General features: G+C 43.1%; 1 protein-coding gene across 4 annotated transcripts in view; it reads left to right on the forward strand.

Moving 5' to 3' along the window:
- KIF2A (kinesin family member 2A) overlaps positions 1-27,282 on the forward strand; it is a 530,440-nt gene that overhangs the window by 252,800 nt on the left and 250,358 nt on the right. For all 4 annotated transcript variants that reach the window (XM_053701316.1, XM_053701318.1, XM_053701317.1 and 1 more), the window contains exon 12: positions 16,625-16,716. In XM_053701316.1, coding sequence (XP_053557291.1) covers positions 16,625-16,716 — 92 coding nt within the window. The remainder of the gene's footprint in view (positions 1-16,624; positions 16,717-27,282) is intronic.

The following is a 27,282-nucleotide window of genomic DNA, read 5'->3' on the forward strand; positions in this document are numbered from 1 at the left end:
ATCAACAAAGGAATGGCTTCACCAGAAGATTAAAGTTTTGGAATGGCCCAGCCAGAGCCCAGAAATAAATCCGATTGAAAATCTGTGGGGTGATCTGAAGAGGGCTGTGCACAGGAGATGCCCTCGCAATCTGATAGATTTGGAGTGTTTTTGCAAAGAGTGGGCAGATCTTGCCAAGTCTAGATGTGCCATGCTGATACTCGTACCCAAAAAGACTGAGTGCTGTAATAAAATCAAAAGGTGCTTCAACAAAGTATTAGTTTAAGGGTGTGCACACTTATGCAACCATATTATTTTATTTTTATATTTTTTCTTCCCTCTACCTAAAACATTTTAGTTTGTTTTTCAATTGAGTTGTACAGTTTATAGGTCACATTAAAGGTGGAAAAAGTTCTGAAATGATTTATTTATGTCTCATTTTTTTTACATCACAGAAACATGACATTTTAACCGGGGTGTGTAGACATTTTATATCCACTGTGTGTGTGTGTATATATGTATGTATATATATATATATATATATATGTGTGTGTGTATATATATATATATATATTTATATATATATGTGTGTGTATATATATAATTTAGAGAAAATAACTCATTGTGTAAGCCATTTACAAATCTAGACAAGTCTGAAGACTTGCTTATAGCCCATAAACTCTCTGATTACACTGTTTCCAATGAGTCATTGTGAACCTCATTTGCATATATTACCCAGAATCCTTTGCTGCATTGGAAACAGTGTAATCAGAGAGTTTATGGGCTATAAGCAAGTCTTCTGACTTGTCTAGATTTGTAAATGGCTTACACAATGAGTTATTTTCTCTACATTTTGGATTTAGTGGAGGATTTTAAACTCACTTTTCGCCTCCCCATATTTTAAATTGCTGTTGTATTTCCCCCAGAAACAATTTTACCAAGCAGTGATTCAACCTACTCCCAGCTGATGAGTGGCAATAACCACGAAACAGCTATCCTGGGATTGGTCTGAATCACTATACTACCCCTAGCTAAGCTTAGAAGCTGTGTAATGCGGCGATGCTATGGCGTAAAGGGAAGTCTGCCTTAAAAGCGGGCTAGAAGTAAAAAAGTGAGTCGTGAACCTCATGTGCATATCTTACCCAGAATCCTTTGCTGCATTGTAAACAGTGTAATCAGAGAGTTTATGGGCTATAAGCAAGTCTTCTGACTTGTCTAGATTTGTAAATGGCTTACACAATGAGTTATTTTCTCTAAATTTTGGATTTAGTGGAGGATTTTAAACTCACTTTTTGCCTCCCCATATTTTAAATTGCTGTTGTATATGGGTGTATATATATATATATATATATATATATATATATATATATATATATATATATATATATATATATATATATAGTATGTAACTTGGCTAAAAGTGAGAGAGAGATTTAGTAAAGTGTTCTCATTGACTTTGCAGACGTATACTGTTTTTTCCCTAACATAAAAATAAAATGTTGCACAGCTAGCTGTATATAATAGACCTATGTTACTGAAGCACCGTGTGGTGCATAATCAACAGGCAGGTGCATCACAGCCCTTTTAGAGTAGTAGCTGCAGGTATGATTGACCTGGGATGTATCCTTTTTCCCACTGCAATCTCACATGAAAGCAGCCCATGGAATTTACCATGAACATAGCACGCAAATGGTCTGAAACTGGTGCTTTCCCTCAAGTTCCCACTGCTTTTAGGGGCTGGACCAGCTTAAATAAGAGTACACTTTCACACACTGTTTCTGGAATTGCGGAGCTCATGGTCCATTAACTCATTATTGCCAGAAGTGCTGTGTCAGCGTAGAGAGATGGCAGATAGGACTAGCTCAATGCCGGGCAGCTTCAGTGAGTTCTCATCCAGGCGTCTGAATCTCATGGCAACTGGTCACTATCTGCCTGTGACATAAGTGGAAAATGACAACGGTCAGAATTTATGATTGGTCCGTTTGTACAGGAAGCCACTGCGGGATAGCTCCTGTAGATGCTTGTAAATAGGAGGGAGCGGCAGGTGTAAATGTTAAACATGGGGTTATTAGACACATTGTGTATATTACACTACAACTAATCGACCACCAACTAATTGATAACAAGAATCGCTGACAACGATTTTCATTATTGATTTTAGTTGTTTCAGCCCTAAAAATTTGATTTCTCCACACCAGCAAGTATTTTAATTTTTTTATCATTGGGCACTAAACCATAATCGACTGTGGCTACAGGTGTTTTATTTTACGGTGACAAGTTCTTGATTTTTATTGGACATTTAAAATTAAATTCCAATTACCATAAGCTATCATACTCAAAATCAAGGGGTATTGTTTCCTCCGCCCCAGCCACAATGGGTCTCGACAGTAACAGTGAGAACCCTGCCTTCCCTTACTGACTAGGACCTTTACAAATACCAACTCTTAAACAGAAATAAAACCCAATTTTTTTCTTTTGTGATTTAGAGAGAGCATGACATTTTAAAAACTTTCGAATTAATTTATATTATCTATTGGGAATTAAGAACCTGGCCACCAGGAGGAGGCAAAGACACCCCAGCCAAAGGCTTAAATACCTCCCCCACTTCCCCCATCCCCCAGTCATTCTTTGCCTTTCGTCACAGGAGGATGGCAGAGGTGTGCCGGAGTTTCGGAGTAGTCTCTTATGGAGGGTAGTACTCTTCGCATTGGGACTGGAGTTTTAAGTAGTCCTGTCAGCCTCTCAGTGAGAGCCTGGGCGAAAGTTAGAGTCTGGAGATGCAGGGAGAGTCTTTCTGCAAAACCATCCCGACTCATATTAACAGCTCCATAAACAATCAGCGTTGACGAGTTTCGCTGCCTGCTTTCTACACTCAAGTCCATGTCAGGAGCGAGGCTACTAACCTGTCACACTTGAAGGGCCATGTTCCTGTTCCACGGCGTAGATTCTGGTAAGATTGTTTCATTTTTTTTTTAATAATGAATGGTAACATAGAAGACAGAGTCACAGTGTGGCGCCTTTTTATCTTTACAGAATCAAGGGTTAATATTCCCGGAAAGGGGGATTATTGAACAGGGGGGTTTACACATGATATTGTTAGTGTCAATGCTGCGTTATGTGCGAGATGAGGCTCTGGCAATGTGTGGAACTTTCAGGTTACTTGCAGGAATCTTGTGCAGCCATTTCTCCAACATAGGTGTGTCCGGTCCACGGCGTCATCCTTACTTGTGGGATATTCTCTTCCCCAACAGGAAATGGCAAAGAGCCCAGCAAAGCTGGTCACATGATCCCTCCTAGGCTCCGCCTACCCCAGTCATTCTCTTTGCCGTTGTACAGGCAACATCTCCACGGAGATGGCTTAGAGTTTTTTAGTGTTTAACTGTAGTTTTTATTATTCAATCAAGAGTTTGTTATTTTAAAATAGTGCTGGTATGTACTATTTACTCAGAAACAGAAAAGAGATGAAGATTTCTGTTTGTATGAGGAAAATGATTTTAGCAACCGTCACTAAAATCCATGGCTGTTCCACACAGGACTGTTGAGAGCAATTAACTTCAGTTGGGGGAACAGTGAGCAGTCTCTTGCTGCTTGAGGTATGACACATTCTAACAAGACGATGTAATGCTGGAAGCTGTCATTTTCCCTATGGGATCCGGTAAGCCATGTTTATTAAGATAGTAAATAAGGGCTTCACAAGGGCTTATTAAGACTGTAGACTTTTTCTGGGCTAAATCGATTCATTATTAACACATATTTAGCCTTGAGGAATCATTTAATCTGGGTATTTTGATAAGATTATATCGGCAGGCACTGTTTTAGACACCTTATTCTTTAGGGGCTTTCCCAAATCATAGGCAGAGCCTCATTTTCGCGCCGGTGTTGCGCACTTGTTTTTGAGAGGCATGACATGCAGTCGCATGTGAGAGGAGCTCTGATACTTAGAAAAGACTTTCTGAAGGCGTCATTTGGTATCGTATTCCCCTTTGGGCTTGGTTGGGTCTCAGCAAAGCAGATACCAGGGACTGTAAAGGGGTTAAAGTTAAAAACGGCTCCGGTTCCGTTATTTTAAGGGTTAAAGCTTCCAAATTTGGTGTGCAATACTTTTAAGGCTTTAAGACACTGTGGTGAAATTTTGGTGAATTTTGAACAATTCCTTCATATTTTTTCGCAATTGCAGTAATAAAGTGTGTTCAGTTTAAAATTTAAAGTGACAGTAACGGTTTTATTTTAAAACGTTTTTTGTACTTTGTTATCAAGTTTATGCCTGTTTAACATGTCTGAACTACCAGATAGACTGTGTTCTGAATGTGGGGAAGCCAGAATTCCTTCTCATTTAAATAAATGTGATTTATGTGACAATGACAATGATGCCCAAGATGATTCCTCAAGTGAGGGGAGTAAGCATGGTACTGCATCATTCCCTCCTTCGTCTACACGAGTCTTGCCCACTCAGGAGGCCCCTAGTACATCTAGCGCGCCAATACTCCTTACTATGCAACAATTAACGGCTGTAATGGATAATTCTGTCAAAAACATTTTAGCCAAAATGAACACTTATCAGCGTAAGCGCGACTGCTCTGTTTTAGATACTGAAGAGCATGACGACGCTGATAATAATGGTTCTGAAGGGCCCCTAAACCAGTCTGATGGGGCCAGGGAGGTTTTGTCTGAGGGATAAATTACTGATTCAGGGAACATTTCTCAACAAGCTGAACCTGATGTGATTACGTTTAAATTTAAGTTGGAACATCTCCGCATTCTGCTTAAGGAGGTATTATCCACTCTGGATGATTGTGACAAGTTGGTCATCCCAGAGAAACTATGTAAAATGGACAAGTTCCTAGAGGTCCCGGGGCTCCCAGAAGCTTTTCCTATACCCAAGCGGGTGGCGGACATTGTAAATAAAGAATGGGAAAGGCCCGGTATTCCTTTCGTCCCTCCCCCCATATTTAAAAAATTGTTTCCTATGGTCGACCCCAGAAAGGACTTATGGCAGACAGTCCCCAAGGTCGAGGGAGCGGTTTCCACTTTAAACAAACGCACCACTATACCCATAGAAGATAGTTGTGCTTTCAAAGATCCTATGGATAAAAAATTAGAAGGTTTACTTAAAAAGATGTTTGTTCAGCAGGGTTACCTTCTACAACCAATTTCATGCATTGTCCCTGTCGCTACAGCCGCGTGTTTCTGGTTCGATGAGCTGATAAAGGCGGTCGATAGTGATTCTCCTCCTTATGAGGAGATTATGGACAGAATCAATGCTCTCAAATTGGCTAATTCTTTCACCCTAGACGCCACTTTGCAATTGGCTAGGTTAGCGGCTAAGAATTCTGGGTTTGCTATTGTGGCGCGCAGAGCGCTTTGGTTGAAATCTTGGTCAGCTGATGCGTCTTCCAAGAACAAGCTACTTAACATTCCTTTCAAAGGGAAAACGCTGTTTGGCCCTGACTTGAAAGAGATTATCTCTGATATCACTGGGGGTAAGGGCCACGCCCTTCCTCAGGATCGGCCTTTCAAGGCAAAAAATAAACCTAATTTTCGTCCCTTTCGTAGAAACGGACCAGCCCAAAGTGCTACGTCCTCTAAGCAAGAGGGTAATACTTCTCAAGCCAAGCCAGCTTGGAGACCAATGCAAGGCTGGAACAAGGGAAAGCAGGCCAAGAAACCTGCCATTGCTACCAAGACAGCATGAAATGTTGGCCCCCGATCCGGGACCGGATCTGGTGGGGGGCAGACTCTCTCTCTTCGCTCAGGCTTGGGCAAGAGATGTTCTGGATCCTTGGGCGCTAGAAATAGTCTCCCAAGGTTATCTTCTGGAATTCAAGGGGATTCCCCCAAGGGGGAGGTTCCACAGGTCTCAGTTGTCTTCAGACCACATAAAAAGACAGGCATTCTTACATTGTGTAGAAGACCTGTTAAAAATGGGAGTGATTCATCCTGTTCCATTAGGAGAACAAGGGATGGGGTTCTACTCCAATCTGTTCATAGTTCCCAAAAAAGAGGGAACGTTCAGACCAATCTTAGATCTCAAGATCTTAAACAAGTTTCTCAAGGTTCCATCGTTCAAGATGGAAACCATTCGAACTATTCTTCCTTCCATCCAGGAAGGTCAATTCATGACCACTGTGGATTTAAAGGATGCGTATCTACATATTCCTATCCACAAGGAACATCATCGGTTCCTAAGGTTCGCATTCCTGGACAAGCATTACCAGTTCGTGGCGCTTCCTTTCGGATTAGCCACTGCTCCAAGGATTTTCACAAAGGTACTAGGGTCCCTTCTAGCTGTGCTAAGACCAAGGGGCATTGCTGTAGTACCTTACTTGGACGACATTCTGATTCAAGCGTCGTCCCTTCCTCAAGCAAAGGCTCACACGGACATTGTCCTGGCCTTTCTCAGATCTCACGGATGGAAAGTGAACGTGGAAAAGAGTTCTCTATTTCCGTCAACAAGGGTTCCCTTCTTGGGAACAATAATAGACTCCTTAGAAATGAGGATTTTTCTGACAGAGGCCAGAAAAACAAAACTTCTAGACTCTTGTCGGATACTTCATTCCGTTCCTCTTCCTTCCATAGCGCAGTGCATGGAAGTGATAGGTTTGATGGTAGCGGCAATGGACATAGTTCCTTTTGCGCGCATTCATCTAAGACCATTACAACTGTGCATGCTCAGTCAGTGGAATGGGGACTATACAGACTTGTCTCCGAAGATACAAGTAAATCAGAGGACCAGAGACTCACTCCGTTGGTGGCTGTCCCTGGACAACCTGTCACAAGGGATGACATTCCGCAGACCAGAGTGGGTCATTGTCACGACCAACGCCAGTCTGACGGGCTGGGGCGCGGTCTGGGGATCCCTGAAAGCTCAGGGTCTTTGGTCTCGGGAAGAATCTCTTCTACCGATAAATATTCTGGAACTGAGAGCGATATTCAATGCTCTCAAGGCTTGGCCTCAGCTAGCGAGGGCCAAGTTCATACGGTTTCAATCAGACAACATGACAACTGTTGCGTACATCAACCATCAGGGGGGAACAAGGAGTTCCCTAGCGATGGAAGAAGTGACCAAAATCATTCTATGGGCGGAGTCTCACTCCTGCCACCTGTCTGCTATCCACATCCCAGGAGTGGAAAATTGGGAAGCGGATTTTCTGAGTCGTCAGACATTGCATCCGGGGGAGTGGGAACTCCATCCGGAAATCTTTGCCCAAGTCACTCAACTGTGGGGCATTCCAGACATGGATCTGATGGCCTCTCGTCAGAACTTCAAAGTTCCTTGCTACGGGTCCAGATCCAGGGATCCCAAGGCGGCTCTAGTGGATGCACTAGTAGCACCTTGGACCTTCAAACTAGCTTATGTGTTCCCGCCGTTTCCTCTCATCCCCAGGCTGGTAGCCAGGATCAATCAGGAGAGGGCGTCTGTGATCTTGATAGCTCCTGCGTGGCCACGCAGGACTTGGTATGCAGATCTGGTGAATATGTCATCGGCTCCACCATGGAAGCTACCTTTGAGACGAGACCTTCTTGTTCAGGGTCCGTTCGAACATCCGAATCTGGTCTCACTCCAGCTGACTGCTTGGAGATTGAACGCTTGATCTTATCGAAGCGAGGGTTCTCAGATTCTGTTATCGATACTCTTGTTCAGGACAGAAAGCCTGTAACTAGAAAGATTTACCACAAAATTTGGAAAAAATATATCTGTTGGTGTGAATCTAAAGGATTCCCTTGGGACAAGGTTAAGATTCCTAAGATTCTATCCTTCCTTCAAGAAGGATTGGAAAAAGGATTATCTGCAAGTTCCCTGAAGGGACAGATTTCTGCCTTGTCTGTGTTACTTCACAAAAAGCTGGCAGCTGTGCCAGATGTTCAAGCCTTTGTTCAGGCTCTGGTTAGAATCAAGCCTGTTTACAAACCTTTGACTCCTCCTTGGAGTCTCAACTTAGTTCTTTCAGTTCTTCAGGGGGTTCCGTTTGAACCCTTACATTCCGTTGATATTAAGTTATTATCTTGGAAAGTTTTGTTTTTGGTTGCAATTTCTTCTGCTAGAAGAGTTTCAGAATTATCTGCTCTGCAGTGTTCTCCTTATCTGGTGTTCCATGCAGATAAGGTGGTTTTACGTACTAAACCTGGTTTTCTTCCAAAAGTTGTTTCTAACAAAAACATTAACCAGGAGATTATCGTACCTTCTCTGTGTCTGAAACCAGTTTCGAAGAAGGAACGTTTGTTGCACAACTTGGATGTTGTTCGCGCTCTAAAATTCTATTTAGATGCTACAAAGGATTTTAGACAAACATCTTCCTTGTTTGTTGTTTATTCCGGTAAAAGGAGAGGTCAAAAAGCAACTTCTACCTCTCTCTCTTTTTGGATTAAAAGCATCATCAGATTGGCTTACGAGACTGCCGGACGGCAGCCTCCCGAAAGAATCACAGCTCATTCCACTAGGGCTGTGGCTTCCACATGGGCCTTCAAGAACGAGGCTTCTGTTGATCAGATATGTAGGGCAGCGACTTGGTCTTCACTGCACACTTTTACCAAATTTTACAAGTTTGATACTTTTGCTTCTTCTGAGGCTATTTTTGGGAGAAAGGTTTTGCAAGCCGTGGTGCCTTCCATTTAGGTGACCTGATTTGCTCCCTCCCTTCATCCGTGTCCTAAAGCTTTGGTATTGGTTCCCACAAGTAAGGATGACGCCGTGGACCGGACACACCTATGTTGGAGAAAACAGAATTTATGTTTACCTGATAAATTACTTTCTCCAACGGTGTGTCCGGTCCACGGCCCGCCCTGGTTTTTTAATCAGGTCTGATAATTTATTTTCTTTAACTACAGTCACCACGGTATCATATGGTTTCTCCTATGCAAATATTCCTCCTTAACGTCGGTCGAATGACTGGGGTAGGCGGAGCCTAGGAGGGATCATGTGACCAGCTTTGCTGGGCTCTTTGCCATTTCCTGTTGGGGAAGAGAATATCCCACAAGTAAGGATGACGCCGTGGACCGGACACACCGTTGGAGAAAGTAATTTATCAGGTAAACATAAATTCTGTTTTTTGGGGTCCTGCCAGGCATCTCACGTGCCTGGAGTCTATTTATCCTTCTCTGTTGATCTGTGGCGCAGGAGACATAGCGGTTTCTGTAGTCCGGGTCCTAGGAGGTGGTGAGTGCCCTGGCCATTGGTGGTATAAAGGTGCCTTTTTGTAAATTAAATTAGTCTACCCATAAGCGCAAGTGATGGGGGACTCCGACGCGTTAGAGGGCTCTCCCTCCTTAACAAAGTCTTATTCCTGTGTTTATTGTGAGGAGGTTCTGGTAGATCAGCCTGCTCAATGCCTTGATAAAGTTACAACATCTAAATGTAAACGGATGTCTAGTACTACTGAGCCGTCCATCTCTGAGGGTTCTAAGTCCCGGGAGGTGCCTTCCCTACATTCATCTCCAATTTCACATGCAGCGCCCCGGGGTCCAACCTTCGGGAGAGATTCATTGGCCATCAGACTTTGCGGACCAACTGGAATCTGTGGTTTCGAAAGTGATCCATGCCTTACCACGTTCTGCTAAGCGCAAGCGTAGGGTTCATCATAGTGGCCCAGCCCAGGGTTTGTCCTCGCAGATGGAAGATCCAGAGGCTCTATACGATGACGAGGCCCACTCCGACTCTTCGGATGAGGCCCCTTCTGGGTCGGAGTCCGTGTCATCTAAACCTCCGGCGGCAGAGGAGCCTGGTTATAGGTTTAGGATGGAGAATTTGTGCTTTCTGCTACGGCAGGTGCTTGCTATTCTGGAGCTTCCGGAATCTAAGATTCCGGAGGAACCTGCGATTCCTAAGCTTGACAATGTATACGAGGACAGGGTAGTACCTCATTCTTTCCCTATTCCCGTTAAGATGACTAATATTATTAAGACTGAATGAGAGCGATTAGGTTCTTCCTTTAACCCTTCTTCTTCCTTTAAGAAACTGTTTCCTGTTCCGGACTCTCAGCTTGAGCTGTGGGGGACCATCCCTAAGGTGGATGGGGCGATCTCTACGCTTGTGAAGCGGACGACTATTCCCCTCGAGGATAGTTCGTTGTTTAAAGAGCCCATGGATAAAAAGCTGGAAAACATGTTGCGAAAGATGTTTTAACAAACGGGGTTTGTTTTTCAGCCAGCAGCGGCTGTTGTGGCGGTCGCTGGAGCTGCGACATATTGGTGTGAATCCCTGTGTGAAATGGTCGAGGGGGAGACATCCATCAACGAGATACAGGAGAAGATTAAGGTGCTGAAGGTTGCCAATTCTTTCATCTGTGATGCCAATATGCAAATTATTCGCCTGAATGCTAAGATGTCAGGTTTTTCTGTTTTAGCGCGCAGGGCTCTGTGGCCAAAATCTTGGTCTGTGGACATGACCTCTAAATCAAGACTGTTGTCCTTGCCTTTTCAAGGAAAGATCCTGTTCGGTCCAGGATTCGATTCAATCATATCCACGGTTACGGGAGGCAAGGGAGATTTCCTACCACAGGATAAGAAGACTAAGCCTAATTGATCTACTTTTTCTTCCCTTTTGTGCGGACAAGGCCCAGCACCAGCAACCCTCCGCAAAAGCGGACCAGTCCAAGGGATCTTGGAAGCCGGCTCAATCTTGGAACTAGTCTAAGCAGAGCAAGAAGCCCGCCGGGACCAAATCAGCATGAAGGGGTGGCCCCGACCGATCTCCGGATCACGTAGGGGGCAGATTATTTCAGTTCTTAGACGCATGGTTGCAGGACTTTCAGGACCCCTGGGTTCTAGAAGTTGTCTCCCAGGGTTACAGATAGGGTTCAGATCCCATCCGCCCGTGGGCAGATTTCTCCTGTCTTCAAGACCATTGAAGAGAGAGGCCTTTCTAGAGTGTGTGAGAGATCTCGCCTCTCTCGGAGTTATCGTACCAGTACCCCTAACAGAATGGGGTCTAGGGTACTATTACAACTTTTTTGTGGTTCCAAAGAATGTGGGCATGTACCGCCGCCGATTCTGGACCTAAAGTGTTTAAACAAGTTTCTGAGTGTTCCATCGTTCAAAATGGAATAGATCAGATCTATTCTGCCCCTAGTTCAAGAGGGACAGGTCATGACAACTGTAGACTTGAAGGACGCTTACCTTCATGTGCCAATTCACACCAGGGACCACTTCAGGTTCCTAAGATTTGCGTTTCTGGACCAACACTTACAGTTTGTGGCCCTTCCTTTTGGTCTGGTGACGACCCCGAGGGTCTTCACGAAGGTTCTGGGGGCACTACTTGCAGTGGCCAGATCCAGGGGCATTGCGGTGGAACCTTACCTGGACGACATCCTTGTTCAGGCACTGTCGCTCAGCCTTGTAGAGGATCATTCGAGGGCTGCTCTTCTTCTGTTCCAATCTCACGGTTGGAAGATCAACTCAGGAAAAAGTTCCCTGGTTCCCAGCAACAGGGTGGAGTTCCTGGGCACGATAATAGGCTCTATGTCCATGAAGATATTTCTCACAGATCAGCAGCGCAGGAAGTTTGAGTCTACCTGTCTTACCCTTCAGTCCTCCACAAGCCTGTCGGTGGCTCAATGTATGGAGGTGATAGGTCTCATGGTGTCCAGCATAGATGTCATCCCATTCGCCAGGTTCCATCTCAGACCTCTTAAATTGTGCATGTTGAGACAGTGGAACGGCGATCATTCAGAGCTATCACAGCTGATATCCATGGATGCTCGGACTCGGAACTACCTCTCTTGGTGGATCCGTCCGGAGCAACTGTCCATGGGGACATCCTTGAGACCGTCCTGGGAGCTTGTGAAAGTCTGGCAGGATGGGGAGCTGTTTGGGGTGCCAGGATGGTACAAGGAAAGTGGTCTAGGGAGCAGTCTCTCCTTCCGATCAACATCCTAGAATTACAAGCAATTTACAATGCTCTGAAGGAATAGCCTTCTCTGGAGTCGGTCAGTTTGATTAGATTCTAGACCGACAACATTACCTCGGTGGCTTACATCAACCATCAGGGGGGTACGAGGAGCTTCCTCGGAATGAGGGAGGTGTCTCGGATTCTGGAGTGGGTGGAGTCCCACGACTGCTCGCTCTCAGCGATTCACATTCCAGGTGTGGACAACTGGGAAGCGGACTTTCTCCAAGATGGTTTGGAGAAGGGTCTTGCCGCTAGTTCCTTAAAGGGACAGATTTCAGCATTATCAGTTTTGTTGCATAGGAGACTCGCTGAGCTCCCTGACATCCAATCTTTTGTTCAGGCTCTGTCTAGAATCAGGCCTTTCTTTAGACAGTCGGCTCCGCCTTGGAGCTTAAATTTAGTCTTTAAGGTTTTGCAGAGGGTTCTGTTTGAACCTATGCATTCCATTGACATTAAGATTCTGTCCTGGAAGGTTCTCTTCTTGTTAACTATTGCATCGGCATGCAGAGTATCTGAACTTAGCTGCCTTGCAATGTGATCCTCCTTATCTGGTGTTTCATGCGGATAAGCCTGTACTTCGCACTGGGTTGGGGTTTCTCCCCAATGTGGTGTCTAACTGTAACATCAATCAGGAAATAGATGTTCCTTCTTTGTGTCCTAACCCTTCTTCTTCAAAGGAGAGGTTACTTCATAACCTGTATGTGGTTCGTGCCTTGAAGTTCCATCTTCAGGCTACAAAGGATTTCAGGCCGTGCACATCATTGTTGTGTATTCTGGGAAGCGCAAAGGGCCTCTGTTACTACTTTGTCTTTTGGTTGAGGAGCTTGATTCACTTGGCTTATGAGACAGCGGGACATAAGCCTCTTTAGAGGTTCACGGCTCATTCAACTAGAGCTGTGGCTTCGTCTTGGGCCTTCTAGAATGTGGCCTCTATGGAGCAAATTTTGTAAGGCGGCTACCTGGTCCTCCTTACACACTTTTACAAATTTGATTAGGGTCTGCCTTTTTCCTCTCCCGGTTTCATTCAGTGTCCTCTAGAGCTTGGGTATATGTTCCCAATAGTAATGAATGAAGCCGTGGACTCTCCTCCCGTTTAGATGGAAAACATAAATTATGCTTACCTGATAATTTCATTTCCATCGAGGGGAGGAGAGTCCACGGCTCCCGTCCGCATCTCCGTAGGTCGGACCTAAGTTTAATCATCTTCTGGCACCTTTTATACCCTGATATTTCTCCTACTTTTCCTCGGCAGAATGACTGGGGGATGAGGGAAGTGTGGGAGGTATTTAAGCCTTTGGCTGGGGTGACTTTGCCGCCTCCTGGTGGCCAGGTTCTTCCCAATAGTAATGAATGAAGCCGTGGACTCTCCTCCCCTCGATGGAAATGAATTTATCAGGTAAGCATAATTTGTTTTTTGTTCCCTTGGTATCCTTTGTTGAAATGCATATCTAGATAGTCTCAGGAGCTGCTGATTGGTGGCTGCAGATCTATGCCTCGTGTTATTGGGTCACCCATGTGCATTGGTATATAATAGAAGTAAATTGGAAAGTTGTTTAAAATCATATTCTCTATCTGAATCATGAAAGAAAAAATTTGGTTTTCATGTCCATTTAATTCATTTTCAAATTAAAAGGGTTAAAAAATGTATATCTTAAATAATGTTGGAATCAGTATATGCTGGAGCTGTACAGCACATAAAGATATATATATATATATATATATATATATATATATATATATATATATATATATATATATATTTATACATATATTTATTTGCAAGAAAAAGTATGTGAACCCTTTGGAATGATATGGATTTCTGCACAAATTGGTCATAAAATGTGATCTGATCATCATCTAAGTCACAACAATAGACAATCACAGTCTGCTTAAACTAATAACACACAAAGAATGAAATGTTGCCATGTTTTTATTGAACACACCATGTAAACATTCACAGTGCAGGTGGAAAAAGAATGTGAACCCTTGGATTTAATAACTGGTTGAACCTCCTTTGGCAGCAATAACTTCAACCAAACGTTTCCTGTAGTTGCAGATCAGACGTGCACAACGGTCAGGAGTAATTCTTAACAATTCCTCTTTACAGAACTGTTTCAGTTCAGCAATATTCTTGGGATGTCTGGTGTGAATCGCTTTCTTGAGGTCATGCCACAGCATCTCAATGGGGTTGAGGTCAGGACTCTGACTGGGCCACTTCAGAAGGCGTATTTTCTTCTGTTTAAGCCATTCTGTTGATTTACTTCTATGCTTTGGGTCATTGTCCTGTTGCAACACCCATCTTCTGTTGAGCTTCAGCTGGTAGGTAGATGGCCTTAAGTTCTCCTGCAAAATGTCTTGATAAACTTGGGAATTAATTTTTCCTTCGATGATAGCAATCCGTCCAGGCCCTGACGCAGCAAAGCAGCTCCAAACCATGATGCCCCCACCACCATACTTCACAGTTGGGATGAGGTTTTGATGTTGGTGTGCTGTGCCTCTTTTTTGCCACACATAGTGTTGTGTGTTTCTTCCAAACAACTCAACTTTGGTTTCATCTGTCCACAGAATATTTTGCCAGTACTGCTGTGGAACATCCAGGTGCTCTTGTGCAAACTGTAAACGTGCAGCAATGTTTTGTTTGGACAGCAGTGGCTTCCTCTGTGGTATCCTCCCATGAAATCCATTCTTGTTTAGTGTTTTACATATTGTAGATTCGTTAACAGGGATGTTAGAATTTTCCAGTGACTTTTGTAAGTCTTTAGCTGACACTCTAGGATTCTTCTTCACCTCATTGAGCAGTCTGCGCTGTGCTCTTGCAGTCATCATTACTGGACGGCCACTTCTAGGGAGAGTAGCAGCAGTGATGAACTTTCTCCATTTATAGACAATTTGTCTTACCGTGGACTGATGAACAGCAAGGCTTTTGGAGATACTTTCATAACCCTTTCCAGCTTTATGCAAGTCAACAATTCTTAATTGTAGGTCTTCTGAGAGCTCTTTTGAGCGAGGCATCATTCACATCAGGGAATGCTTCTTGTGAAAAGCAAACCCAGAACTGGTGTGTGTTGTTTTTATAGGGCAGGGCAGCTGTAACCAACATCTCCAATCTCATCTCATTGATTGGACTCCAGTTGGCTGACATCTCACTCCAATTAGCTCTTGGAGATGTCATTAGTCTAGGGGTTCACATACTTTTTCCACCTGCACTGTGAATGTTTACATGGTGTGTTCAATAAAAACATGGCAACATTTCATTCTTTGTGTGTTATTAGTTTAAGCAGACTGTGATTGTCTATTGTTGTGACTTACATGATGATCAGATCACATTTTATGACCAATTTGTGCAGAAATCCATATCATTCCAAAGGGTTCACATACTTTTTCTTGCAACTGTATGTGTGTGTATATATGTATATACATATATACAGTGTGTGTGTGTGTGTGTGTATATATATGTGTGTGTGTATATATATATATATATATATATAATATAATATACACATACATACACACACACGCTCATTTGCACTCTCACCTCATGAAATGTCAGCCAGGGTGTCAGGATCATCAATATGCACTTCAAAGTTACCGAACCGCACTCTCTGGACTTTCAAAAAATCAATACTTTGTGTACAGTGAAGTTTCGGGGAGCCAACCGTCCCCTTCATCAGTCTGAAGTGTGTGTATGTATGTGTATATATATATATGTATGTATGTGTATATATATATATATATATATATATATATATATATCCTCAACACACACATAAAACTCTTGCAGTATTGTCCTTTAGCGCTTAATTTGTGTATATGTATTCCTATAGTTTCTTCTGGATTGCAACTCAAAGTACTGCCTTTTTAGGTTGATGTTATAGAGAAGTTAAAGAATGGGTGAAGCACAACGCCTTGCTCTGAATTTTCTCTTTATAATGTTTATTCCTAAAAAGCATTAAAGGGACAGTCTAGTCAAAAATACATTTTTATAATTTAGATAGGGCACGTAATTTTAAACAACTTTCCAATTTACTTTTATCAATAATTTTGTTCTCTTGGTATTCTTAGTTAAAGCTAAACCTAGGTATGCTCATATGCTAATTTCTAAGCCTTTGAAGGCTGCCTCTTATCTGAACGCATTTTGACATTTTTTCACAACTAGAGGGCATTAGTTCATGTGTGCCATATAGCTAACATTGTGCTTATGCACGTGAAGTTACCTAGAAGTCAGCACTGATTGGCTAAAATGCAAGTCTGTCAAAAGAACTGAAATAAGGGGGCAGTCTGCAGAGGCTTAGATACAAGGTAATCAAAAAGGTAAAAAGTGTATTAATATAACTCTGCTGGTTATGCTAAACTGGGGAATGAGTAATAAAGAGATTATCTATCTTTTTAAACAATAACAATTATGGTGCAGACTGTCCCTTTAAAACCATTGCGTGTTTTGCTTTATAGACCATACACATTCTTAATACCCATTTGAAAAAACGTGTTTGTTTGTATCCTGGGAGTAGTCTCCAACCTATATTTTTGTTTAACACATTTTTGGAAAATCAAGAATAGTTTTTGAAATTGGATATCATAATATTATATCTAAAACATTTGGTGGTAATAATTTATATGCTAAAACCTATTTGTTGTAAATCTTACTGGGAGAAATAACCTATAATCCATTTGAATTGATAATATTTTTCACTGTATTGTAATCTAACAAACCTGGTGTTCCTAGTAATTTTTATTTGCAATTCTTTCTAATTTGTTTTTCAGCACGAGATGTTTTTCAAATGCTTAAAAAACCAAATTATAAAAAATTAGAACTTCAAGTATATGCTACATTTTTTGAAATTTACAGTGGTAAGGTAAGTAATCTTTCTACCTGTTTTACATATAAGAATAAAAAATGCAATAAAAAATTAATACTATTAATTTTGATGCCAAATTATTTTGTAGACTATTCTGTTCTAGAGATTGAGTCATTTGAGCACTTTTTAGATGGGTTGGAAACCATAATCTTGTTTTAAAAAAATTATTTTGGGCCAGATTACAAGTGGTGCACTCATTTCTCTTGTTAAGTGTATCCAGTCCACGGATCATCCATTACTTGTGGGATATTCTCCTTCCCAACAGGAAGTTGCAAGAGGATCACCCACAGCAGAGCTGCTATATAGCTCCTCCCCTCACTGCCATATCCAGTCATTCTCTTGCAACTCTCAACTAAGATGGAGGTCGTAAGAGGACTGTGGTGTTTTATACTTAGTTTATTTCTTCAATCAAAAGTTTGTTATTTTTAAATGGTACCGGAGTGTACCGTTTATCTCAGGCAGTATTTAGAAGAAGAATCTGCCTGCGTTTTCTATGATCTTAGCAGAAGTAACTAAGATCCTTTGCTGTTCTCACATATTCTGAGGAGTGAGGTAACTTCAGAGGGGGAATAGCGTGCAGGTTTTCCTGCAATAAGGTATGTGCAGTTAAAATATTTTTCTAGGGATGGAATTTGCTAGAAAATGCTGCTGATACCGAAGTAATGTAAGTAAAGCCTTAAATGCAGTGATAGCGACTGGTATCAGGCTTATTAATAGAGATACATACTCTTATAAAAGTGTATTTTAAAACGTTTGCTGGCATGTTTAATCGTTTTTTACATATGTTTGGTGATAAAACTTATTGGGGCCTACTTTTTTCCACATGGCTGGCTTGAATTTGTAATATGAGTGGGAGGGGCCTATTTTGGCGTTTTTTTGCACAGCAAAAATTACAGACACAGACATCCAGCTTCTTCCTGCATGATCCAGGACTTCTCTGAAGGGCTCAAAAGGCTTCAAAAGTCGTATTGAGGGAGGTAAAAAAACCACAGTAGAGCTGTGGCAGTTGTTGTGACTGTTTAAAAAACGTTTTTGTCATTTGTTATTCCGTTTTTGGTATTAAGGGGTTAAGCATCCATTTGCAAGTGGGTGCAATGCTCTGCTAACTTATTACATACACTGTAAAAATTTCGTTAGTGTAACTGCATTTTTTCACTGTTATTTCAAAATTTGGGAAAATTTGTGTTTCTTAAAGGCGCAGTAACGTTTTTTTATATTGCTTGTAAACTTGTTTTAAAGTGTTTTCCAAGCTTTCTAGTCTCATTGCTAGTCTGTTTAAATATGTCTGACACAGAGGAACCTACTTGTTCATTATGTTTGAAAGCCATGGTGGAGCCCCATAGGAGAATGTGTACTAAATGTATTGATTTCACCTTAAACAGTAAAGATCAGTCTTTATCTATAAAAGAATTATCACCAGAGGGTTCTGTCGAGGGGGAAGTAATGCCGACTATCTCTCCCCACGTGTCAGACCCTTCGGCCTCCCGCTCAGGGGACGCACGCTAATATGGTGCCAATTACATCAGGGACACCCATAGCGATTACCTTGCAGGACATGGCTGCAATCATGAATAATACCCTGTCAGAGGTATTATCTAGATTGCCTGAATTAAGAGGCAAGCGCGATAGCTCTGGGGTTAGGAGAGATACAGAGCGCGCAAATGCTGTTAGAGCCATGTCTGATACTGCGTCACAGTATGCAGAACATGAGGACAGAGAGCTTCAGTCTGTGGGTGACATCTCTGACTCGGGGAAACCTGATTCAGAGATTTCTAATTTTAAATTTAAGCTTGAGAAAATCCGTGTATTGCTTGGGGAGGTATTAGCTGCTCTGAATGACTGTAACACAGTTGCAATTCCAGAGAAATTGTGTAGGCTGGATAGATACTATGCGGTGCCGGTGTGTACTGACGTTTTTCCTATACCTAAAAGGCTTACAGAAATTATTAGAAAGGAGTGGGATAGACCCGGTGTGCCCTTTTCCCCACCACCTATATTTAGAAAAATGTTTCCAATAGACGCCACTACACGGGAGTTATGGCAGACGGTCCCTAAGGTGGAGGGAGCAGTTTCTACTTTAGCAAAGCGTACCACTATCCTGGTTGAGGACAGTTGTGCTTTTTCAGATCCAATGGATAAAAAATTGGAGGGTTACCTTAAGAAAATGTTTATTCAACAAGGTTTTATTTTACAGCCCCTTGCATGCATTGCGCCTGTCACTGCTGCGGCGGCGGCATTCTGGTTTGAGGCCCTGGAAGAGGCCATCCAGACAGCTCCATTGAATGAAATTATTGACAAGCTTAGAACGCTTAAGCTAGCTAACGCATTTGTTTCTGATGCCATTGTTCATTTGACTAAACTAACGGCTAAGAATTCCGGATTCGCCATCCAGGCGCGTAGGGCGCTATGGCTTAAATCCTGGTCAGCTGACGTGACTTCAAAGTCTAAATTACTCAACATTCCTTTCAAGGGGCAGACCTTATTCGGGCCTGGCTTGAAGGAAATTATTGCTGACATTACTGGAGGCAAGGGTCATACCCTTCCTCAGGACAGGGCCAAATCAAAGGCCAAACAGTCTAATTTTCGTGCCTTTCGAAATTTCAAGGCAGGAGCAGCATCAACTTCCTCCGCTTCAAAACAAGAGGGAACTGTTGCTCATTCCAGACAGGCCTGGAAACCTAACCAGTCCTGGAACAAGGGCAAGCAGGCCAGGAAGCCTGCTGCTGCCCCCAAGACAGCATGAAGGAACGGCCCCCTATCCGGAAACGGATCTAGTGGGGGGCAGACTTTCTCTCTTCGCCCAGGCGTGGGCAAGAGATGTTCAGGATCCCTGGGCATTGGAGATCATATCTCAGAGATATCTTCTGGACTTCAAAGCTTCTCCTCCACAAGGGAGATTTCATCTTTCAAGGTTATCATCAAACCAGATAAAGAAAGAGGCATTCCTAAGCTGTGTGCAAGACCTCCTAGTAATGGGAGTGATCCATCCAGTTCCACGGACGGAACAAGGACAGGGATTTTATTCAAATCTGTTTGTGGTTCCCAAGAAAGAGGGAACCTTCAGACCAATCTTGGATCTAAAGATCTTAAACAAATTCCTCAGAGTTCCATCATTCAAAATGGAAACTATTCGGACCATCCTACCCATGATCCAAGAGGGTCAGTACATGACCACAGTGGACTTAAAGGATGCCTACCTTCACATACCGATTCACAAAGATCATCATCGGTTCCTAAGGTTTGCCTTTCTAGACAGGCATTACCAATTTGTAGCTCTTCCCTTCGGGTTGGCCACTGCCCCGAGAATTTTTACAAAGGTTCTGGGCTCACTTCTGGCGGTTCTAAGACCGCGAGGCATAGCGGTGGCTCCGTATCTAGACGACATCCTGATACAGGTGTCAAGCTTTCAAATTGCCAAGTCTCATACAGAGATAGTTCTGGCATTTCTGAGGTCGCATGGGTGGAAAGTGAACGTGGAAAAGAGTTCTCTATCACCACTCACAAGAGTCTCCTTCCTAGGGACTCTTATAGATTCTGTAGAGATGAAAATTTACCTGACGCAGTCCAGGTTATCAAAACTTCTAAATGCTTGCCGTGTCCTTCATTCCATTCCACGCCCGTCAGTGGCTCAGTGCATGGAAGTAATCGGCTTAATGGTAGCGGCAATGGACATAGTGCCATTCGCGCGCCTGCATCTCAGACCGCTGCAATTATGCATGCTAAGTCAGTGGAATGGGGATTACTCAGATTTGTCCCCTCTACTAAATCTGGATCAAGAGACCAGAGATTCTCTTCTCTGGTGGCTTTCTCGGGTCCATCTGTCCAAGGGTATGACCTTTCGCAGGCCAGATTGGACGATTGTAACAACAGATGCCAGCCTTCTAGATTGGGGCGCAGTCTGGAACTCCCTGAAGGCTCAGGGATCGTGGACTCAGGAGGAGAAACTCCTCCCAATAAATATTCTGGAGTTAAAAGCAATATTCAATGCTCTTCTAGCTTGGCCTCAGTTAGCAACACTGAGGTTCATCAGATTTCAGTCGGACAACATCACGACTGTGGCTTACATCAACCATCAAGGGGGAACCAGGAGTTCCCTAGCGATGTTAGAAGTCTCAAAGATAATTCGCTGGGCAGAGTCTCACTCTTGCCACCTGTCAGCGATCCACATCCCAGGCGTAGAGAACTGGGAGGCGGATTTTCTAAGTCGTCAGACTTTTCATCCGGGGGAGTGGGAACTCCATCCGGAGGTGTTTGCTCAACTGGTCCATCGTTGGGGCAAACCAGAACTGGATCTCATGGCGTCTCGCCAGAACGCCAAGCTTCCTTGTTACGGATCCAGGTCCAGGGACCCGGGAGCAACGCTGATAGATGCTCTAGCAGCTCCTTGGTTCTTCAACCTGGCCTATGTGTTTCCACCGTTTCCTCTGCTCCCTCGACTGATTGCCAAAATCAAACAGGAGAGAGCATCGGTGATTCTGATAGCGCCTGCGTGGCCACGCAGGACCTGGTATGCAGACCTAGTGGACATGTCATCTCTTCCACCATGGACTCTGCCTCTGAGGCAGGACCTTCTAATACAAGGTCCTTTGAATCATCCAAATCTACTTTCTCTGAGACTAACTGCATGGAGATTGAACGCTTGATTCTATCAAGGCGTGGCTTCTCAGAGTCAGTCATTGATACCTTAATACAGGCTCGGAAGCCTGTCACCAGGAAAATCTACCACAAGATATGGCGTAAATATCTTTATTGGTGTGAATCCAAGAGTTAATCATGGAGTAAGGTTAGGATTCCTAGGATATTGTCCTTTCTCCAAGAGGGTTTGGACAAAGGCTTATCAGCTAGTTCTTTAAAAGGACAGATCTCTGCTCTGTCTATTCTTTTGCACAAGCGTCTGGCAGAAGTTCCAGACGTCCAGGCATTTTGTCAGGCTTTGGTTAGGATTAAGCCTGTGTTTAAAACTGTTGCTCCCCCGTGGAGCTTAAACTTGGTTCTTAAAGTTCTTCAGGGAGTTCCGTTTGAACCCCTTCATTCCATTGATATTAAACTTTTATCTTGGAAAGTTCTGTTTTTGATGGCTATTTCCTCGGCTCGAAGAGTCTCCGAGTTATCTGCCTTACATTGTGATTCTCCTTATCTGATTTTTCATTCAGACAAGGTAGTTCTGCGTACCAAACCTGGGTTTTTACCTAAGGTGGTTTCTAACAGGAATATCAATCAAGAGATTGTTGTTCCATCATTGTATCCTAATCCTTCTTCAAAGAAGGAACGTCTTTTGCATAATCTGGACGTAGTCCGTGCCTTGAAGTTTTACTTACAGGCTACTAAAGATTTTCGTCAAACATCTGCCCTGTTTGTCGTTTACTCTGGACAGAGGAGAGGTCAAAAAGCTTCGGCAACCTCTCTCTCCTTTTGGCTTCGGAGCATAATACGCTTAGCCTATGAGACTGCTGGACAGCAGCCCCCTGAAAGGATTACAGCTTCCACCTGGGCCTTTAAAAATGAGGCCTCTGTTGAACAGATTTGCAAGGCTGCGACTTGGTCTTCGCTTCACACCTTTTCAAAATTTTACAAATTTGACACTTTTGCTTCTTCGGAGGCTGTTTTTGGGAGAAAGGTTCTACAGGCAGTGGTTCCTTCCGTTTAAGTTCCTGCCTTGTCCCTCCCATCATCCGTGTACTTTAGCTTTGGAATTGGTATCCCACAAGTAATGGATGATCCGTGGACTGGATACACTTAACAAGAGAAAACATAATTTATGCTTACCTGATAAATTTATTTCTCTTGTAGTGTATCCAGTCCACGGCCCGCCCTGTCCTTTTCAGGCAGGTCTAAATTTTTATTAAACTACAGTCATCACTGCACCATATGGTTTCTCCTTTCTCGGCTTGTTTCGGTCGAATGACTGGATATGGCAGTGAGGGGAGGAGCTATATAGCAGCTCTGCTGTGGGTGATCCTCTTGCAACTTCCTGTTGGGAAGGAGAATATCCCACAAGTAATGGATGATCCGTGGACTGGATACACTACAAGAGAAATAAATTTATCAGGTAAGCATAAATTATGTTTTTTCCTCCTGCTCGAGCGCTAACTGAGCTCAAAGTAAAGAATTAAAGCAGCCACATTATCGCGCATATTAAAAGTAAAACGTTGCCGCAAGAGTGATGCATGCTAAATTCAGGACTTCGGATATCGCAACTGCGTTTACTATTTCCTATAGACTCCAATAAAACCTAACGCTTATCGCTTGTACACTAACCCAACACCGACTGTGCTAAACCTGAAGGTAGTTATGCATATTTTACATTCCAATGTTTTTCACAAATAATTTTTTAAATATATATATATATATATATATATATAATATGTTTACCCTTTTGTGAAACATTTTGTAATATTGTTTCTATTTTATACCATAACAAATTTAAAAAAATGCTTCATACAGTAATAAATTAACAAAAATAAGTTAATAGAGGTTCTGGGGAAGACAACAGTTGGATATAAAAAGGAAGTTGTTGAACTGAGAGAATGCAGTCATGGAAAGTAATAGCTGACTTGGAGATATATATATATATTTATTTCCTAAGATATGGAGAGTCCATGACGTGATTCAATTACTAGTGGGAATATCACTCCTGGCCAGCAGGAAGAGGCAAAGAGCACCACAGCAAAGCTGGTATCCCTCCCCTACCCATAATCCACAGTCATTCTCTTTGCCTTTGTCAGTGGATGAGGTTTTTGTGTCTGAAGAATTGAATCCATTTTTGGGTACCTTTCCCTGCAAGCAAGGATTTAGGTTAAGCTGAGTCAACGTCAATCTCTGCTGTAGAGTAGTGGTGGCTTTTAAGCAGTTAGGAAGTTGTGGGGTTGTGCTTACTTTGAATCCTAATATATTGCTGCCCTAGGTATAGAAAGCCAGAGTTGGTTACTCTGTTCTTTTTTTCTACCGGCCTCTGTAAGGTGTATGTGTCCTTTCACGCTTTGTGAGCTGTCTTCCTGCCGGACAGCTAAGATTGCAGGTAAGTGCTATTTCCTTCTTAATAGGAGGAGAGTCCACGGCTTCATTCCTTACTTGTGGGAAATACAGAACCTGGCCACCAGTAGGAGGCAAATACACCCCAGCCAAAGGCTCAAATACCTCCCCCACTTCCCTCATATCCCAGTCATTCTTTGCCTTTCGTCACAGGAGGTTGGCAGATAAGTGTCAGAAGATACGGAGTAGTTCCTTATGGAAGGTAGTACCCTTCGGGATGGGACTGGAGTTTTCAGTAGTCTTGTCAGCCTCTCAGTGAGAGCATTGACAAATTTTAGGGTCTGGAGATGCAGGGAGAGTCTTTCTGCGAACCATCCAGACTCTTATTAACAACTCCTAAGCAATCAGTGTTGACGAGTTTCAATGCCTGCTTCTATCACTCAAGTCCATGTCAGGAGCGATGCTACAAGACTGTCAAACCTGAGAGGATGTGTGTCTGTCCCATGGCAGAGATTCCGGTAAGATTGTTTTATTTTTATACACATATGATAAAGCAAGAAGAAAGGGTCACAATGTGACTCATTTTATCTGTATGGAATTAAGGGTTAATATCTCTGGAAGGGGATTATTGAACAGGGGGATTTATCACATAATTTACTTATGTTTATGCTGCGACATGTGTGAGATGAGGCTCAGGCAGATGTTGGAACGTACAGGTTTTACTTTCGTTTTGGGGAAGCTGTGCAACCCGTTAGGTTTGGCGCGCTTTTTCTTGTAGCAGGGGCGGTCCTGCATGGCACACCACGTGACCGGATGTGGTCACACTGATTTCCTTCTTTCCTGACCAGAGACAAAGCTGTTTCTCTGTGGGGCCTATGTCATAGGAGGTGGTGAGTGCCCCAGCCATTGGTGGTATAAAGGTGCCATTTATCTTTTTCTATAGTCCATCTTACAGGCGCAAGCTATGGAGGACTCTGATACGTTAGAGGGTACTCCCTCTTTACCTAAGTCTAATACCTGTCTATATTGTGAGGAGGCTACGGTATACCAGCCTGCTCAATTATGTTCCGCATGCCTTCATAAAGTAATTATTTCTAAGAAGGCCAATATGTTTAGTACCACTGAGCCGTCCACCTCTGAGGAGTCTCCGTCCCGTGAGGTGCGCTCCCTACAGTCATCTCCTATTACACATGCAGCTTCCCATTGCACTACTAATCCTCCTTCTGGAGGGGCTCTCTTACCGCCAGACTTTACCAAGCAGCTACAAATGGCAGTGTCTGCAGCATTCAGTGCTTTACCTCACCTTGCTAAGCGCAAGCGAAAGGTCAAATACTGCTATCCTTCCCAGGGGTCATCTACTAACTTATTGGATTTATCTGATACAAGATTATCCGCTGATGAAGATGCCTCTGATACTTCAGAGAATGCTCTTTCTGGGACGGAATTTGCTGCCTCTATGCCTCCAGCTGCGGAGGAACCAGACTTTAGATTTAGGATTGAACACTTATGCTTTCTGTTAAAGGAAGTTTTGGCTACTTTAGAGGTTCCGGAACCTAAATTACCTGAGGAACCTTGTATTCCTAAACTAGATAAGGTCTACGAGGACAGGGTTGTACCACAGACTTTCCCGATTTCCGTAAAGATGGCGAACATTATAAAGAATGAATGGGAAAGACTTGGTTCTTCTTTTTCCCCTTCTTCTTTTAAGAAATTTTTCCCGGTCCGGAGTCTCAATTGGAGTTGTGGGGTTCCGTCCCTAAGGTGGATGGAACTATCTTCACGCTTGATAAACGCACTACTATCCCGCTTGAGGATTGTTCTTCGTTTAAAGAGCCCATGGATAAGAAGTTAGAAACTCTGTTAAGAAAGATGTTTCAGCACATGGGATATTTGTTTCAACAGGCAGCGCCAGTGGCTACTGTGGCTGGATCTGCTACCTATTGGTGCAACTCTTTATATGAATTGATCGAGGTTGAAGGTCCCCTTGACACAATCCAAGAAAGAATTAAGGCCTTAAAGGTACAGTCTAGGCCAAAATAAACTTTCAAGATTCAGATAGAGCATGTAATTTTTAAACAATTTTCCAATTTACTTTTATCACCAATTTTGCTTTGTTCTCTTGGTATTCTTAGTTGAAAGCTTAACCTAGGAGGTTCATATGCTAATTTTTTAGACCTTGAAGGCCACCTCTTTTCAGAATGCATTTTAACAGTTTTTCACAACTAGAGGGTATTGGTTCACGTATTTCATATAGATAACACTGTGCTCGTGCACGTGAAGTTATTTGGGAGCAGGCACTGATTGGCTAAACTGCAAGTCTGTCAAAAGAGCTGAAATAAAGGAGCAGTTTGCAGAGGCTTAGATACAAGATAATCAGAGGTTAAAAGTATATTAATATAACTGTGTTGGTTATGCAAAACTGGGGAATGGGTAATTAAGGGATTATCTATCTTTTAAAACAATAACAATTCTGGTGTAGACTGTCCCTTTAAGGGTGGCTAATTCTTTTATATATATGCAGATTATTTGCCTGAATGCCAAGGCGTCAGGTTTTTCTGTGCTAGCCCGTAAGGCCCTTTGGCTGAAGTCTTAATTTGCGGACATGTCTTCAAAATCTAGACTTCTCTCCCATTTAAGGGGAAGATTCTTTTTGGTCCAGGCCTGGACTCAATCATATCCACGGTCACTGGAGGCAGTGGTGCCTTTTTACCGCATGATAATAAGAACAAACCTAAAGGACAAGGTCCAAATTTTTGTTTCTTTTGTTCGGATATCCAACGCCAGCAGCCCTCCGAGAAGCCTGAGCAGTCCAAGGTAACTTGGAAGCCGAATCAGTCTTGGAATAAATCCAAGCAAATCAAGAAGCCCGCTGAGTCGAAGTTGGCATGAAGGGGCGGTCCCCGATTTGTGTCTGGATCGTGTAGGGGGCAGACTATTTCTTTTCGGAGGCTTGTCTGGGGAACGTGCAAGACCCTTGGGTCCTGGTGGTCATCACTCAGGGATACAGGATAGGTTTCAAATCTCATCCACCCAGAGGCAGATTTCTCTTGTCAAACCTGTCCTCAAGGCCAGAAAAACAAGAGGCTTTTCTAAAGTGTGTGAGGAATCTCTCCTTCCTGGGAGTTATTGTACCGGTACCTCTAGCAGAGAGAGGTCTGGGATACTACTCAAACCTTTTTGTGGTCCCAAAGGAGGGAACTTTTCGCCCGATTCTGGACCTAAAATGCTTAAACAAGTTCCTGTCGGTCCCATTGCTCAAGATGGAGATAAGGTTCATTCTGCCCTTATTTCAGGAAGGACATTTCATGACTATGATAGACTTGAAGGGTGCTAACCTTCATGTTCCAATCCACAAGGAACACTTCAAGTTCCTAAGATTAGCGTTCCTGGGCCAGCACTTCCAGTTTGTTACACTTCCATTTGGTCTAGCTACTGCCCCAAGAGTCTTTACGAAGGTTCTGGGGGCTTTGCTCGTAGTGGCAAGATCTAGAGGGATAGCAGTAGCGCCGTACTTTGACGACATCATGGTTCAGGCAACATCCTGTCGGCTGGCAGAGGATCATTTGAAAGCTCTTCCATTTCTTCTTCGAT

The sequence above is a fragment of the Bombina bombina genome, chromosome 2 (genome assembly GCF_027579735.1).
Source record: "Bombina bombina isolate aBomBom1 chromosome 2, aBomBom1.pri, whole genome shotgun sequence".
Lineage (NCBI taxonomy): Eukaryota > Metazoa > Chordata > Amphibia > Anura > Bombinatoridae > Bombina > Bombina bombina.